The 18901-nt window shown below is 38.2% G+C and overlaps 1 protein-coding gene across 4 annotated transcripts in view; it reads right to left on the bottom strand.

Annotated features, from left to right (window-relative positions):
- Positions 1-1099: 1099 nt before the first annotated feature.
- Positions 1100-18901, bottom strand: part of LOC104210778 (valine--tRNA ligase, chloroplastic/mitochondrial 2) — a 42530-nt gene continuing 24728 nt past the window's right edge. For all 4 annotated transcript variants that reach the window (XM_009759742.2, XM_009759744.2, XM_009759746.2 and 1 more), the window contains 11 exons: positions 16239-16350; positions 15450-15560; positions 15203-15340; positions 14377-14427; positions 14155-14267; positions 10426-10573; positions 7775-7879; positions 7582-7683; positions 2552-2624; positions 2267-2433; positions 1100-1779 (listed from right to left, as the gene is read on the bottom strand). In XM_009759742.2, the coding sequence (XP_009758044.1) occupies positions 1651-1779; positions 2267-2433; positions 2552-2624; positions 7582-7683; positions 7775-7879; positions 10426-10573; positions 14155-14267; positions 14377-14427; positions 15203-15340; positions 15450-15560; positions 16239-16350 (1249 nt within the window). In that variant the 3' untranslated portion in view covers positions 1100-1650. The remainder of the gene's footprint in view (positions 1780-2266; positions 2434-2551; positions 2625-7581; positions 7684-7774; positions 7880-10425; positions 10574-14154; positions 14268-14376; positions 14428-15202; positions 15341-15449; positions 15561-16238; positions 16351-18901) is intronic.

The following is an 18901-nucleotide window of genomic DNA, read 5'->3' as shown; positions in this document are numbered from 1 at the left end:
TTTGTATAATCCAAAAGAAGGAGCTTCGTCGGATAAAGACAGCGATACGCCTTTGTTCCACACTCATGCTCAATGGACAAGCTAATCACATTCAAAATACCTTTCGCATCCTATCAATAAGATTTAAAAAAAGAAAAAGCCCACGGCCCCCAACTTGGGTCATGATAGGTCTCGTCACCAACATTAATCGCAAGGTAGTCCTGAAGCGAGTCGACAATCCCATCATCATGCACAGCTAATATGCAAAGGTAGCCGGGCAGGTAATCTACCAAATAAACTTAAGGTAATCTACCAAATAAACTTTCTTAACCTTCTAAGGTTATAGAAAAAATTAATTTGACAAAGAGCATTTGTTTGAAGAGCAAACAAAATAACAAAATATTATAATGAATCGGCACTTTCGATTTTTCCCTCTTTTTCTGGTTATTCCGCACACTGTTAGAAAGACCAGTGAAAGTATCGTGTCAAAAACCAAATTAAAATTTGACTGTAGTCAAGTAATCCAAGCAGAGGCATCATGATACATAACATAAAGTCGACTTATTTTACCAAAAAGGCACAACCATTTTGCAAGCACATCAATGAATCAAGAAAGTGAAAGAGACATTTTCTGCGCAGATTCTTCAAATATATAATTCTACTTTTGCCGTGGGCAGATCAGCTTGTCCATGTTAATTACTCCCTTTGTTCACTTTTACTTGGCACGTTTTGACTTTTCACGTCCCTTAAGAAATAATAAATGCAGTACATAATTTACCATAATACTCATATTAATTGATGCATATTTTATTGGATTTGAGAAAATGATTTGAAATGAATAATAAATACTGTGTGTATAACAGGAACAAAAAAAATTATCTCCTCTTAATATGCATAAAGTGACAAGTAAAAATGAAAATCTATTTTTAGTATACATGTCATGTAAAAGTGAACGGAGGGAGTTAGTCCTACTTACTACTAACTTTAGTAAGAAGGCGTCACTGTCCTCCAACGTGATTTCTGCGTATAAATACAGCAGCAAGGATTCACATTTGATTCCTATTAGTCTTGATGCATAAAATCTAGCAACGATTTAACAGAAATAAAGAAAAACAACTGATTAATGCATCTAACAATTATGAGCATCTCAACTGCCATTTGTTACAAATTACAACCAAAAGATGACGACCAAACAAGATTTGAAAAGATAGAAAAATCATAACAGACAGAAAGACTAACTTGTGCTTCTGTGAAGCTGGAATCGAGTCAACTCTAACACATGGAATATAGCAATCATGATCACTAACGTGACAAATGTTCACAAAAATATAATTCTGTACATCATCTAACCCCACCCCACCCAAACTCTTTCTAGGGGTTAATGAGAAAAATGGGTAAAAGCCGCCACTTGATGCTTTATTTTTCAACGCCCTACTCTTAGACTGAAGCACAACACAGATTAAGTAAAGCAGTACCCTTTTGATGGAATTACTAGTCGAGGTGAAGAAAGATGAAAGAATGCCTTACGAGAATGCGATTAGATGATCTCCACCTTGTTCTTGTGGAAGAGGCTACTCATCTTGATATCGAGCAAAAAGCTCAAAAATAATGTAATGAGCCTCTAGTGGGTTGAACTAGGGTAAGCGGCAACAAAGGATTGTTCGAATGAAACTAATTTGCAATCAAAACTTTTGACTTGAGGAAATTAAGGCGGTTTTTAGTTAGAGTTAACTTCTCTTCTGCTTCTGCCGCTTTTTCTCGGACGCCACGAACAATATCCTCAGGAGCTTTCTCTACAAACTGCACATAGCAACTCTATAAGGTCCGTGACATAGAAAAGTGGAAATGGAGAAGCAAGACATAATACTGTAAGATTTTAACTATATACTGTTTCAACAGTCGGGGGAGAGCCTTTTGAAATGTTGAACATATCAGGAAAAAACTAGAACGCCTACTTTGCATCTGAGGTATTCCAATTTTCGTTCACAATAAAACTTTGCCTAGTTGCACCATTCTTGGTATATCAAATAGAAGTGATGGTATGTATGCACACAAATTAATAGTATAAAACTATCTTTTGATAAAGTAAATGGAAAAGTAAGACATCTTTATTTCTTGAAGTAAATGGAAAAGTAAGACATCTTTATTTATTATTCGCAATATGTGGGCGTATTTGCCTCTAAGTACCATGTTGCCTTTTTTATTTTTACTGTAAGGAATTCTGAAGTAAATTTAAGTTTGGCATTCAATTTATTTATCCGGCAAAATGAGAAAATGGAGAACTCACACTTGAAGAACTCAAACGAGCCATCAGCCCATCATATTCAGCTTGCATCTTGACAAGGCGCTTAGAGAGACGCTGAACTTCAGCAGAGATGTCCACCATATCTGATAGAGGAAGATAAGCTTCTAGACCTTCACTAGCAACAACGTGGACAGACTGATTTGCATCTCCTGCAATTCATCTCATATTAAGATAAAACTACAATTAAAAAGAACATTAAACCAGAGAGATCTAACGATGCGGAGTTTATCAACCTTTTGCAACGTGTGATACTTGAGTTCGACATACCTGGGGGAGCTTCTGCAAAATTGACATTTCCCAAATCCAGTCTTGAAAGAAGAGCTAAAACTTCTCTCTCTCCCTGCATTAAGTGATAGCCATGTGCTGATATCCACATAGGCATATATAAATTTCTTCTGGTAAGAGAAATGCATTTAATATGGCACAAAATTGAGAACAAACAGAAGTGACTGATCTGTTATAATATGGCCGCCATGCGGTAAGCTGACCTCACTGACTCAGAAGGCAGATAGTGAACACTATGGGTGTGTTTGGTACGAAGAAAAATATTTTCCGGAAAATATTTTCCAGTTTTCCCATGTTTGGTTGGCTTAAATGTTTTGGAAAATATTTTCCTCATAAACTCATTTTTCTCCAATAGGATAAAAATGTTTTCCCTATCAAAAAAAGGGAAAACATTTTCCAATATTCTTTTTCAACCTTCTCCACCCTATTCCTTATCCCCACCAACCCACCCCCACCCTAACTCATCCATCCCACCCCCAAACCACCCCTATCCCACCCAGCCCCATCCCTACTCCCCCACCACACCCCAATCTTGCCCACCTCCCACCCTAAATAGAAATATTATTAAGAGTACTTTCTTTTCATGTCTTAAATAGAGTAATTTGTTTTATTACAACAAAACGAATATATTCTTTTTATGATGTAGAAAAAATATTTTCTTTCATTTCAACTAAACGAGTACTTTTTTTCGTGAGGTAAAAAAAGTATTTTCTTTCATTTCAACAAAAACGACTATTTTTTTTCCTGAAAGAGAAAAAGTATTTTTCTCCCAATAAAACGAGTATTTTCTTTTCACGATGTAGAAAAGTATTTCATTTCAACAAAACGAGTATTTTTTTTCATGATGTAGAAAAAAGATTTTCTTTCATTCAACAAAATGAGTAATTTCTTTTCATGTTGTAGAAATAATAATATCTTTTTCAACAAAAAATATATATTTTCTTTTTAGTTATCAAGCTCAAATTTCAACGTTGTTCTTGTGTGAAAAAGTAAACTAGCACATTAGTTCCTTCGGATTTGTGTGAATTTGAAAAGAATAACTAATTATTGAAGAAACTAGAGTTCCGGAGGAGGAAAGAGGCCCCGGGGGGGGGGGGGTGTAGGAAACATGAGGATTTTGGGGAAGGTGGGTTGAGGAGAGTAGCATATAGAATTATTTTCCTAAAAATATTTTATACTCTCTAACCAAACACTAGAAAATATTTTCCGAAAAAAGTTTTTCTCTCACCAACCAAACAAGGGAAAAGAAGTGATAAAATCACTCATTTTCCATGAAAACATTCTGCATGAAAACATTTTCCTTCATACCAAACACACCCTATATGTAGTTAATTTACCTATGTGGTACGGGTTCAGCCGAACCCACTGATCTTTGCTTAAACTCTGTATTTGTATTAAGAAATTCATTAAATCTCTCTCTGTGTGTGTGTGTATATATATATAAATACTTAATTGCAAACCCAGTAACTGAGACGAACTATGGGAATTGTGGTAAATTTAGAACCCACAAACTTCAAATTATAGCTCTGGCTCTGATCACATAAGGGCACATCACTTCCTCAGCCTACATTCTTTGGGATCCTCAAGAAAGTAATAGGAAGCCAATGGAACGTTCTTATCGCAAGGATGACATGAACAAATCGAGAAATGGTCTATGTCATTAGTGTACGAAGTACGAGCCTTTTCCCAAACTAAATAACATGCCTAGAACAGACCGAACAAGGGCATCAACTTGGAATCAATAGATTGCCACGGGATACTACATAACTGAGCATCGACCTTCTCCCAAAGTGTTTTGGCATTTTCATCTCATTCGCTAGCCTTTTTTGTTAAATGATATTGAACACCTTGATCTTTACACCACAACTCGACAGACAAAGCCCAAGCTAAGTAGTTTTAACTTTCCATTAAAGGTTCTAAGGTTACCATAATACCGGAACTTTCAGAACCCGTGTTTTTAGACTCAAAAACATCAACTCCCACAGACATTGTTGGATTGAAAAGAGGTATAGCAAATTAGCACCAAATAAAACAAAGAATCAATTATAGTTGCCAGAAAAACACTGTATAGTTGCCGGAAAAATCTTGCAGCTGCCGGAAAACTACTGTAATTACCGGAAAATTTTCAAAGTGCTCGAAATTTTTAAAAAAAATTACAGGTTAGCTCGGAATTAAAAGGCGGTCCAACTGTTTCGAAGAATGTTTTTCAAAAAGTGGCAAGAAAGGGCTCCACGCGCAAGCGCATAGAGTAGATCTCGCCGGAAAAATATTGTCTCTGATCGGCGCGTGGCGGCGCGTGAGAAGTCGGTTGCCGGAGGTTTCTGTTGAGGTTTGGTCGTCGGGGGTTGGGGGACCTTGTGGTGGTATTGGTTTTTGCACAACATCGATGGAAATTGGTTTGACGAAAAATAGCCCTAAAAAGGTCGCCGGAATTGAAGCACGACGACTGTTTCGGCTGGGTTTTCTTTCCCGGATATTTTCTCATTGCCACTTTGATACCATGTGAGAAATATGACACGGAAAAATTATATTATAGATGTACATTAACTATAATACAAGTACCCCTATTTATGACAATACACAATACCTACATTACTCCTATTTCATGTAAGACTATGCTTATTTACATAACAACTAACTAACTAACAACTTTTCTACATTCGATTTTAGGCTTGCTTGTCCCTTTTAATCATCTGCAATCATCATTTTGTTGCACCTACAGACCAATGATCGTGGAGGTCTACATCGAATGTGCTCAAACTATCTCAAGCGACCTCTCATTTATTCTTCTCTTTGTGTTACTCGCTAGATATCGTATGTGATCATGTCTTATCCTATCAAGTTTTCAACATGTTACTGACACTCTCTATCATATGTGATCATTTCTAGTCTAATCAAATTTTGTATGAGAAGTGTTACAGAATAAAGAGAAAATGTTTCCTTCAACACGTATCCCATTGCGTAGTATTCATCGAACAAGATAGCAATGATAACCACCACAAGTCTGTTTGTCCATGTAAAAAGGGGAAAGATGAGAGAGTAGTTCTTGGTGAATTGATTATCAATGTTAAATAGTTATGTGTAAATAGTCCTAGTCCTATATTTAGTAGGAGTAGAATATGTCCTAGTCCAATATGTAGTACGAGTAGAATCAACAACAACAACATTCTCAGTAAAATCCCACTAGTGGGTCTGGGGAGGGTAGGATGTACGCAGACCTTACCCCTACCCCAGAACGATAGAGAGGCTGTTTCTGGGAGACCCTCGGCTCAACAGAGGAGACAATAATATCAGAAAAGAAACGAAAGAAGAGAATAGTAGGAGTAGAATATGTATTATATATAGGGCTCATTGTAACATTGTTAAAATAAATAAATTTTTCTCTCATGCATTCTCACATGGTATCAGAGCTCCAGTGAGAAAATTATCGTTGTGCATCATTCCAGCGACATCCGGGAAGAAAAATCTAATTGATGTGCAATTTTCCAGCAAATTCGTCTTGTTCTTAGGGTTCATCACTGCTACAATGGTACTGTGCATAATATCAGTACCACCATCAGATCTGAAACCCTTGTGCGACCAAACCCCAGAAATCCCAGTCCCATCTTAACAGAAAAGTCAAGTCACCGTGCATCTTTCCGGTTGACAGCTCAAGATTGATCTGTGTTATCTCCTCATCGATAAGTGCTGTACGAAAACCAACACTACCATCTTGTTCGGAAAAGTCAGACGACAAAACCCCAGTCAATCGCTCCGGCAGAAAGTCACGCGCCTTCACGTGCCGCCAGAACTAGGGTTCTGACAAGCTACAGTAACTTTTCCGGTGCATGAGCCATTCCGGCCACTTTTTGACAAAACTTCTTCAGGACAACTTACTCGTCCAGTGATTCCGCGCCTACCTATATAAATTACATCAGATTTTGACAACTTTTATTTTCTCCGACGTGAACAATGCACTTTTTCTGGCATGAACAATGATTTCTCGGTGTGAACAGTAATTTCCAGAAAAGTTTCTGTTTTCTGGTGGTGTTTTAGAACCTATTTTGTAGTGTGGAATTCGGTTTAGTCTCACTATTTTCAAATTTTTCCGGCGACCTTTCGGCCAACTTCTGCTTATCAGCAACCACTTGGTTTTGTTGCTCAAGGGAGTCTAGTGGTCTTGTATGTCGAATGATCAGCTTGTAAATATTTTCACCAAGTCCATCACTGGTCCTCGTATTAGTTACATATGTAACAAGCTCGGTACATATGATTTGTATGCACCGGCTTGAGGGGGAGTGTTAGATAGTTATGTGTAAATAGTTCTAGTCCTATATGTAGTAGGAGTAGAATATGTCCTAGTCCAATATGTAGTAGGGGTAGAATCAACAACAACAACATACCCAGTAAAATCCCACTAGTGGGGTCTGGGGAGGGTAGGATGTATGCAGACCTTACCCCTACCCTGGAAGGGTAGAGAGGCTGTTTCGGGGAGACCCTCGGCTCAACAGAGGAGACAATAATATCAGAAAAGAAACGAAAGAAGAGAATAATAGGAGTAGAATATGTATTATATATAGGACTCATTGTAACATTGTTAAAATAAATAAATTTTTCTCCCGTGCATTCTCACAATCAACAATGTCAACAAAGGCTCCTTATATGAGAATCTCAGTGTATGAATAATATGGTATGTTTTAAATCAAAAAATGAATAGTATGGTAAGTAATTATTTCATGGTAGAGGCAAAATATTCTACAATGTCTTATAGAATGTCATGGGATAATCTTCAGCATCTCCTGCAAAAATCAAAAGAATCTAGACATATTTTGAAACTAGGCGCATATTAACTGATAAGTTCATTAATTTTGTTGCATTTCAAAGGTCCATTATTTTTAAGTGCTCCTGCATTTTATCGTGTTCGTTTGATTAGTAACACAGGAAAATGATACCAGAAAACCATAGCCACCACCTTTCAGAAAGAATAGTTATCCGAACACAGTCCACGTTTATGAATAAAGTGGAGATCTTACAGAGATATACTGAATGACATCTGGATTTGCAACAATAGATGCAGAAATAAGTTTTGCTGGCTCAACTGCATACTCCGCTCGTACATTTCTGATGGCTCTAGTCTGAATTGATGGAAGGGATAAATTATCCAGGATAACTAGAATTATAGATAAAATGAAAATTGGGACAAGAAAAGTTGATAATCAAACTCACCAATGCCTGTAAGTTCTCAAATTTTTTTATGGAATCAATATCCCTGGGAAGTGAAGTAGGTGGCCATGCAGATACTATAAGAGCTTCCTGTCGACTGGGTAATGCCTGCAGAAACGGGAGAAGTCAAACTGCAATGAGAACAGCATGTATTCTTAAGCTATTTTGCTATTGAAGCAAAACTGAATAATCATATAAGATTTCCAGATTTTGCAGCAAGCTAAGTTACTGCTTGCATCCTCATCAGCTAGCAGGCCCAAGGCCAAATAAAAGCTGATGTAGAGATATATGTGGAATAATTGACCAGTATCATCAACATTGAAGCTGATATTAGATTTCTATTTCTTCCCAATGTTAACCGAATTTGGAAACAAACGGGTACCCAAATTCCATTTCTTTTCTATTTGAAAGTGGGTATTCCTTTGTCTCCACTTTGGCTATCTTTGGACAAAATCAGAAATTTATATCAGCTTCAACATTGACAATATTGCATCTGTTATTCTACAACCACTTCCAAATTATGCAGTCTATTTTATTTTATTGTTGTACTATAAATGACAGTGGCATCAGATCGACAACACAAGAAAATAGCCAAATCCTCCTAAAAGAAAAATCGATAAAATAAGTCATAGTTTAAATCTGCTACTAATTAAGATATTAATGCATTTCAGGAAATCAACGACAAGAAGCTATGGTGATACCGAATAGGTGGAAGACCATGCTACTACTTAAACACATATTTGCAGACCATTTCATCAACTGATAATGCAGATTTACCGGGGCTTGACCTTTCACAGACATGATTATAGTAAAGAACTACATAGAATTAACATGGGAAAAGAACTAGGATGCAAGACTATCAGAATCTAAGTTGCTCCGACACGGCAGTTTAGGTGCCACACCCGTGTCGCCATGACACTAGTGTGGGTGTTGGTATGGGATACGTACCGGATCTGATCAAACAATTTTGGGTACTTTGACCACGACGGATGGAAAATTTTGAGACGAGATACAATTTAATTCCCGGAATCGGAACCAAAACTAGGGTAAATTTGAAGAAAATAGCATACCTTATCTAGGAAATCAATCATTTACTTATCTATAACCTTGAGAATAAAAAAGAAATCTACACTTTACAAGCTATACGTAAGTATTCCATAAAATTTCTCATAATTTAGAGATATTTTTATATATTTCTTTGAATTATTTTTAGCAAGATCCCTCATCCGTATCCGTACTAGGATCCGTATCCCCGAATCTTAGAATTTACATCTCAAAGGATCTGACCTCTAGATCCGCACCCGTTTCGAACATCCGCAACGTGTCTGAGCAACTTAGATCAGAATGGTAATAAGTTGGCATGTTATGACGCCAGAAGACTCAAATCAGCTATGAGTGGACTAGGACCCAAAGTTATGGATCAGCATTAGAACTCATAAACAAATTAGTGTGACCTTGTGTGAAAAAAGTAAGTATTGACAAGCTTTAAGCCACTCTTTTCTTTTTCTTTTTCCTTTTAGGGGAGTGAGGGTGGGATTGGGTGGGGGTGCATTCACTAGAGGCTGACTGACATCTAGAAATGAAATTTAACAAGTGTTGGTAAAAGCTCGCCTAAGACATGCTTAAGCTTTCGAGCTTCGCATGCTTCTCTTCACCTTGTAAATATACTTCACAAAGTGATACATTAATCATTAAGAAAATATGTCGATTGAAGTGTTAGTGATTAGGAACAAGAAACTACAGGTTTAGTATAAGAAACTAACAACTAAATAGCCAAAAGTTAAGTGTTCAAACTACATATCTTCATCTAAGTTAGAAATTTAAAATGGTCAATGAACTTGATTGACATGATTCTTTTTGTATATTTCACTTAAGTATAGTTTGACAATTCTTCTGTCCAAATAATTACTCCCTCTGTTTCAATTTATGTGAACCTATTTCCTTTTTAGTTCGTGCCAAAAAGAATGGCTCCTTATTATATTGAAAACAATTTACCTTTATTCAATGATTTATAGCCGCACAAAATATTATGTGCCTCATTTTACACCACAATTTCAAAAGTCGTCTTTTTATTTTTAAACTCCGAGCGCAGTCAAATAGGTTCACATAATTTGAAACGGAGGGAGTATAATTTATACTTGTAGTAATGTTTTCTTGCATTACATTTTTAACTTGGGACTTGGGTATTCTTCATTAGCGTTTTTTCCTGCAAAAGCCAATGCTTTAATTCTGCTATGCGCGTAAAGCAACTTTAGCCTTGTTTAAGCTTTTCGCCTTTGACTACTCTATATTTAAATAGCTCCATTGCCTTTAATGTTACCTCAAACAAACACCTATCTTTAAGTGAAAAAACCCGAAAATAAAAACTATACCATTGTAAAACAACTAAAATTCAGATTGTTCCATACATCCCACATATTTGCATGTAAGTTTTAGTTACCAGGAGGTAAACAATATGGATATTTTGTTATTCAACTATAATATTAAGACTTTCGGAGTGAGAAACTCTTTTCCGTAGATTGCGAGTTCTCATAAATATCCCATTGCATAATCCTCACTCATCTTGTAACATCGGATTTGGCATGAACTATACATATATAAAACAATAAAAGGCACTGATCAAAGCACAAAAGTAAAAGGATATATCACATCACCTGCCAGAGCTCTTCAGTTACGAAAGGCATAAATGGATGTAGCAATTTAAGGATGCTCCCAAAAATATATAGCAGAGCTGCTTGTGATACAGATGCAACAGAATGATCTCCGGAGTGATACAGGCGAGCTTTACTAACTTCAATGTACCTTATAAAGTAGACAGAGATTTAGTGACAGAAGATGAGATAGATAAATTATAAAGCTATACTATATTTGGCTAAGGTTTGGATGACGATAGGATGGATTAAAGGAAAAGAATAAATGAAAACAGGTAATTTCTTTTTCTTTTCTTTGGGTCAGAAGTGAAGAAAAAGAGGAGAGTGGAGGAACATTACACTTCTACATCAGCTTTTTCAACCCCTCTATAGCAGGAAGGGAAGGAGGAACTGAACATTACTAAACTTCCAACTCCAGTTACTATAAGTTTCCCAATGAAAAGGTCAATAGTTCGCCTTGGGGAATAAACAAGCACGCCCACCTCCCCCTTCCCATTTGTCTCCCTCTTATACCAAACATAATGTAGATTACCTATCACTTAAACCCTCCAACAGGTTCCATGTCACGCTTGCCATTGATGCAACTAAAATTGTCCAGAACCAGATTTTATGTTTTAGAAACTCAGATGTATTCAATAGTACTCCTCCAATACAATACACCCACAAATATCATGACATTAAAGCTTGCATCTTCAAGGAGCATCAATGGGCATATTAGCAACGTATATCTCATTCTTATCTAAGTTCATTAACATTTTAAATTTCGCCTATTCCACTTCACCAAGAAAAAGCAAGAGAACTTCCTGTCAGGGTAAGCAAAGAAGAGATAAACGAGGTAAGCATTAATGAGGAGGCTCTTACATTCTGCTCAAGAGAAACGTATCAGAAATCACTTTATCATCACCAATTTCATGGTAGAATTTAGAAAACTTGTTTCATGATGAAGGAGAAGTAAACATTTTCATAACCTCCTTTCACAGCTAGGCTTACTCATTTTAACTTTATTCTTAACCCAAGAGTTGGAGGGGCTGTTGTCGCTATGGGAGCTTGGAGGAGCAGTGGTGACGCGAGCATTATGTGGTCAATGACAGCAGACTGTATGAGAGAGGCTGCGAGAGAGGTGTTAGGGGTCTCAACGGGCGTCTCTGGTGGGTACAAAGGAGACTGGTGGTGGAATGAAGTGGTACAAGGTAAAATGGAAGCGAAAAAGGCGGCGTACCTGAAGTTAGTGGGGAGCATAGGTGAGGAGTAGAGGCGAGCGTGCATGGAGAGGTATAAGGTAGCTAGAAAGGAAGCTAAGTTGGCGGCCACGGAGGCTAAGACTGCAGCTTATGGTCGTATGTACGAGGAACTGGGGGGAAAAGGCAGGGAGAAGAAGTTATTCCGGCTGGCCAAGCTGAGAGAGAGGAAGGCTCGGGATTTAGACCAAGTGAGATGCATCAAGGACGACGACGGTAGAGTATTGATGGAAGATTCCCAGATTAAGAGGAGATGGCACACTTACTTTCACAAACTTCTGAATGAAGTAGGGGATCGGGATATTGTGCTAGGTGAATTGGAGCATTCCGAGAGTCACGGTGACTCTGCGTACTGCAGGCGCATCAAGGTTGAGGAGGTCGTGGGAGCTATGAGTAAGATGAGTAGGGGCAGAGCGACCGGGCCTGACGAGATTCCGGTGGAATTTTGGAAGTGTGTGGGGAGAGCAGGTTTGGAGTGGTTGACTAGGTTGTTTAATGTTATTTTTAAGGCGAAGAGGATGCCGGATGAGTGGAGGTGGAGTACGGTGGTCCCATTGTATAAGAACAAAGGTGATATCCAGAGTTGTAACAATTATAGGGGTATCAAATTATTGAGTCATACTATGAAAGTGTGGGAGAGGGTGGTTGAAGCGAGGGTGAGGATGACGGTGTCCGTTTCCGACAACCAGTTTGGGTTCATGCCAGGTCGTTCTACTACAGAAGTTATACACCTTGTTAGGAGGTTGGTTGAACAGTACAAAGATAGGAAGAAAGAACTGCACATGGTGTTATTGACCTAGAGAAAGCGTTTGACAAGGTTCCTAGAGAAGTTCTCTGGAGAAGCTTGGAGGCAAAAGGTGTGTCGGTTCCCTACATTATAGCGATTAAGGACATGTATGATGGGGCTAAGACTCGGGTTAGGATAGTAAGAGGCGACTCTGAGGATTTTCCGGTTGTTATGGGGTTACACCAAGGTTCTGCGCTCAGTCCGTTCTTATTCGCCCTGGTGATGGACGTGTTAACACACCACATTCAAGGGGATGTGCCATGGTGCATGCTATTCGCCGATGGCATAGTTCTGATTGATGAGTCGTGATCCGATGTTAACGAGAGGCTAGAGGTTTGGAGACAGACTCTTGAATCTAAGGGTTTCAACCTTAGCAGGACGAAGACGGAATATCTGGAGTGTAAGTTCAACGTGGAGCCGGGAGAAGTGGGCGTGGATGTGAGGCTTGAATCACATGTCATCCCGATTAGAGGCAGCTTCAAGTACCTTGGGTCGGTTATCCAGGGGAGGGGAGATCGACGAGGATGTCACACACCGTATTGGAGTAGGATGGATAAAGTGGAGGTTAGCACCTAGAGTATTGTGTGACAAGAGAGTGCCACTGATACTCAAAGGTAAGTTCTATAAAGCGGTGGTTAGACTGGCCATGATGTACGGGCTAATGAAGGTAGCAGAAATGAGGATGTTGAGGTGTATGTGCGGGCATACTAGGATGGATAAGATTAGGAATGATGATATTCGGGAGAAGGTGCGCGTGGCTCCCATTGATGACAAGATGCAGGAAGCGAGAATCAGATGGTTCTGGTATGTACAGAGGAGAAGCCCAGATGCTCCGGTAAGGAGGTGTGAGCGGCTGGTTGTGGAGGGCACGAGAAGAGGTAGAGGGCGGCCTAAGAAGTATTGGGGGAAGGTGATCAGGCAGGATATGGCGAGGCTTCAGATTTTCGAGGACATAGGAAAATGTGGAGGTCGAGTATTAGGGTCGTAGGTTAGGAGGTAGTTGAGTCTTGCCTTACTTCATAACTTTGTGAGACTAGTTTGGCAAAGTTACTATTTTGCTTTTGCTTTTGCTTTGCATCTTTCTTCTGGATTTCATGTTGTTTCTATTTTTCCTATGAGTTCTGTGGTGTTACTCATATTGTCTCCTTTTGTCTTTTTGTCTTCTTGAGCCGAGGGTCTTTCGGAAATAGTCTCTCTACTCCTTCGGGATAAGGGTAAGGTTTGCGTACACACTACCCTCCCCATACCCCACTAGTGAGATTTCACTGGGTCGTTGTTGTTGTTGTCGTCGTCTTAATACACCTAACACGTATCATTAAGTTTTTGTCGGGAGGTGATGACCTCTGTTTTAGTCACAGTTGACTAGTTCTTCGAGCATGAATAAGGCAGGTCACCATGCAAGCGCGTAATGAATTACAGATAAAATTTTCATGCCTACCATCACCATCATTCTTTCTGCATATTACTCTTCAATAAAAATAGTCTCCACTTCAGATTTTAGATAATGTATAAGAATGAACTACAAATTAAATTCCCATCCACCAATAACATCATTCTTTCTGCATATTAATTCAATGGAAATAATTTCCATTCTAGATGGTCAAGAGTTCACATTTTGGATAATGTCTTACTAAAATAGAAGAATTACAAGACTAACATGGAAACCAAAATGACGTAAAAGCACCTAAAACAATAGGAAGAACATACCAATCAGCAAAATCAGCCCAAAAGAAGTCATATATTTCTCTTCCAACATCTCCAAAGAAAAGTTTCTCATAACTTGCAGTGACTTCATCAACAAGTACATGAAGTTTTGATACCTGAAAGATGTAGAAGTGGTAAAACAGGACCGTTATGCCATAGTGCACATAATGAGGATCAAGAACATCATATTTACCAATAGAAAAAGGATCAAAAGCATCATCTTACCACCCAGCATTCAGGTAGTGGGAGCTTCACCACTGACTCCACTTTATCAAACTGAGAAAACAGTAGATAGTGCAATATATAAGCATTTCGTATGTTATATTATTGGCACGTAATGCAGAATTCAAACATAAGTCAACTTTGGACCCTTGAAAACCTTGGGATTACTCCTACTTTTTATTATGTGATCATTGAAGTTCACCGGTGAATAACCATCTAAGATATTTTGAAGAAGTGATTTCATTGTACTTCAAAAGTTTCTCACTTTAGAATCTACATAGAAACCAAGGATCTTGATTTGAACACCAAATATTTGGGCTTCGGTGAGAACATAATTCTTTTGGAGCAACTATGTTCTAGGACGTGAATTTGCATGCCATGCAGAATTGAGAACTCTCGAAGAACTTGACTTCAATATTGAGAGACGTGCGTATATACCAAAATATTTAACAGCGAAAATTTTCTGAGCTGCCAGCCTATGCTGCAAAACAGAGTAAATTAAAAAATTGGACGTGTTTGAGAGTTTTGTCAACAACCAGGATTAAGCTCTTGAGTATTTAAGCCCTTACTGGTCACGAAGCTCAATCTGATAGTCAATGTGAATCACCAAACACAATCTGACACTTTGACGATCTCTGATTTAGTGCATTTTTTCATTTCATTTACTGAAATACTTATCTCAGTTCTTCCAGGCATTTTGCTTTTTAATAAGTATTTCAGCTCTTTCAAACATTCGTATTGCATGTTGCCTTACTGCTTCTGATCCACAGATCTTGAAGCAAACTGTCATAAAACATATATTTGGGTTGAAACACCAAAATCGACAAACCTTATGGGCCAGTAAAGCTTCCCAAGCAAGAGTGTCATCTTGATGAGGCAAATTCCGCAATATGAACTTGCCAGCATTCCATAATTTGTTGGTGAATGCCTTGTTAGAGGTCAACCTTTCCATGGACAAATTTAGATCCTATAACAAAGAGATAAGCTGGCTGATGAAAGCATCCAAAGTGGACACCATTGCAGAAAAAGGAATATGCATATCCATGATTTAGTGACAAAATGAGCTCATAACAAACCTGACCAGCAGTCCCTAAGGCAAGAGTGAAGCGCAAAGCATCTGTGCCATACTCTGCAATGGTGTCGAGGGGATCTATGACATTCCCCAATGTTTTAGACATTTTTCTGCCCTGGAACAGGGCATTGACAAGTTTAAAGCTATAATATATAGAGTAAAAGATGCATGGAAATGGAGATGTAAATCCATATCTTATCATAACTAATGATGGCTTGAGATTAGTCCAGGAGGAAACTCAGATGCAGATACCGCAGGTTCAACCCATATTCAATTATTTCAGCAAATCTCAACTCATTATCACAAATATGTACATGACGTTCAACAAAAACTGCATACTTGGAGCCCATCAATCCAAAGACCAATCAACGAGAAGTTCGGGGATATCTGTAAAATATTAACTTCAATGCAGGGCCTGGAACAACTTTTTTAGAAGTTGGACACTTCCACCAGAGAACTAGGAAGAATATAATGTTCTCTTTCCTCCGAAACAGCAGAAGCTCTTCTTTACAAGTAGTAAAACAATGTTACTAGGCATACCTTCATGCTGAAACGGTAGCGAAGAGCAGGAAGGGAAATGTGAATTAACTAAACGCATCGGCTTAGGACAAATGTAAATTTGCAACAACCAGACGCACATTTTGTACAAAACAAAAGGGAATTGTATTTACAGGACAAGTAACTGCACTGAACAATAAATCAACTAGCATGGTCAATAAATTATCCAGAAAAAATGGATCAAGAAGATTAAGGACATACATTCAAAGCAAGTAAATTAAAAGCATGAACTCACTTGAGAGTCACGAATTAGTCCATGAAGATAAACATTTGAGAAGGGGACAGTCCCAGTAAACTCAATTCCCATCATCACCATTCGTGCCACCCAAAAGAACAGTATGTCGTGCCTGTTACCAAGTAACTATTCAGAGACTATGGCAGTATAGCATTGTTATAATTTCGAAACATGGCAATAATTAACCATAGAAGAGAAAAAGAGCTGGAAGTAAAGACATGACAAGTGCTTCCAGAATACAAAAGCTCCCTACTAATTTGCTAAATCCACGAAAATGAACACATTGAGACCATTGGCAGCCAGTCTTGCAATCCAATCAACCCACAGGCCCCTATATCTAGGGGAGTCAAATGCAATAGCAACATACAAGTGTCGGATTACAGGATAGGCTAGAAAAGATACTAAAAATAAAAATATGAAACCTATTGACTTTCTTGAAACAAAGGAAAAGAAAAAATCAATAAATATATTCCTAGATATATTAAATGTCAAGTGTTAGTATGTGAAAGTTATAACATTAGAGTTACTATTAAGCTATCCCTCATTGGATCAATATAACGTGTTGATGCTATCTCGCGCTTATAAATAGGTGTCTTGTATTCCATGTTTATCATGTAATCATTACATTTCTTTTCTTCTCTACTAGTATTTCTCACATAGAACAGAGTTTCTAGTTGGAGGACTAAGTAGCCTTGGAAGGAAAATTTTCTTTTCAAAGATTATTGTTGCATGTAATTGATAACTGTTCCAACAGCACCAAACTGTTCCAAGAGTGCTGCGTCTCTTTCCTGTAACTGTTCTGGCAGCACAGCACCTCTTTCCAGTGATCGCACCAGCAACACCGTTCCTTTTTTCAGTCACCTCTCTCAGGAACCTGCTGCTATTTTGGCCAGTCCAAACCATTTTTCCACTGTACTTTTCCAGGGATATTCAGATTTCAGGCAACCCAACATTCTTAATTCGAAACTTAATTTGAAAGCCATATTTCGACCCGGACATTTTTGGGATGTCTCTGATAACCAACGAATGGCAATGGCAAGGCTTTTCCCTGTGTGGATCCTATTTCAATGGGAACTTGATGAATCGATCCACCTATACGTCTTGCTTTTACTATTATATCGGGAGTTACTCCATGTATTGCTTGACATAAAACAGATAGTGGATTTGTTTCTGTCTTTTGTTAAATCTTTTTCATGGCTCGATGGATAATTTGATAAGCCAATGGTTTTTTCCGTGTTTGAGAATATGATTAACCAACATGTTAACTAATTGATTACGATAAATTGGATCGAATTTTGCTATTTTTTTTCCTGCACTACCTCGACATAACATGAGCGTGAAAGGGGTTCAAGAATCAGTTTTCTTTTTTATAAGGGTTAAAATCACTTATTTTGGATTTTTCACCTCATATATTGTAGGGTGGATCTCGAAAGATATGAAAGATCTCCCTCCAAGCCGTACATACGACTTTCATCAAATACGGCTTTTCGCAGAATTCTATATGTATCTATGAGAACGAGTATGGAATTTTGTTTATTCACTTACATGTTTTCGCTTATTAAGTGGCAGTCAATCTCAATGTGTTTAGTCCTCCATAGAACACCGGATTTGATGCAATATAAAAGGCAGCTTGATTATCACGCACAAGTTTCATCTAACATTTTTTTCAAACTTCAATTCTTTGAGCATCTGTTTGATCCAAACTAGCTCACACGTTGCCAGAGCCATTGCTCGATATTCTGCTTCTGCATTAGATCAAGCAACCACATTTTGTTTCTTACTCTTTCAGGACATTTTTGTAGCTATAGTTGTAGCTGTAGGTGATGAAAGTGGAGATGTAGGTGGTGGAGCCAGAGCTATAGAATATGAAGGAGAGATAGTGCCTGAATCTCCAAAAGATGAAACTGGTAACACCTCAGAGATGTCTAAGTCATCACTTGGACTAGTGAAGTATGATTGGGTTCCAAAGAAGGTAACATCAGCAGACATAAGGCACCGCTGGAGATCAAGTGAATAGCATCGATATCCCTTTTGCATTCTCCAGTATCCTAATAATACGCACTTACCATCACGGGTAGCTAATTTATCTTTTCCTATGTAAGGTTATCAACAAAACATGTGCCCCCAAAGGGGGGGGGGAGGACAAAGGTGAGCAGGGAAACAAGACAGAGAATGAAATTTGATTCTGGATAGCTGAGAATGGCATACGATTAATAAGATAACAAGATGTGAAGATTGCATCCCCAAAAAACGCAATGGAATATGAGATTGTATGAGTAGATTACGAGTAGTCTCATTGAGATGCCTATTCTTCCTTTCAGCTACCCCATTTTGTTGAGATGTGTATGGACAAGATATTTGATGAATGATCCCACAAGAATTCAGAAATGGAGAAGACAAATACTCTGAAACATTATCACTACGAAATGTGCAGATAGAAATCCCAAATTTATTTTTGAATTTCAGCATGGAAGATCTGAAAAATAGAAAATAACTCAAATCAATTTTGCACCAAGAGTATCCAAGTGCACCTAGAATATTCATCAATGAAATTGACAAAGTAGCGGAATCCCAAGGTAGAACTGAACCGACTACGACCACAAACATCTGAATGGACTAAAGTGAAAGGTAACTGCCCGATTATCAAGACGCCGAGGAAAATA

Source organism: Nicotiana sylvestris, chromosome 6 (genome assembly GCF_000393655.2).
Source record: "Nicotiana sylvestris chromosome 6, ASM39365v2, whole genome shotgun sequence".
Classification (NCBI taxonomy): domain Eukaryota; kingdom Viridiplantae; phylum Streptophyta; class Magnoliopsida; order Solanales; family Solanaceae; genus Nicotiana; species Nicotiana sylvestris.
This window is presented reverse-complemented; position numbering and strand designations above follow the sequence as displayed.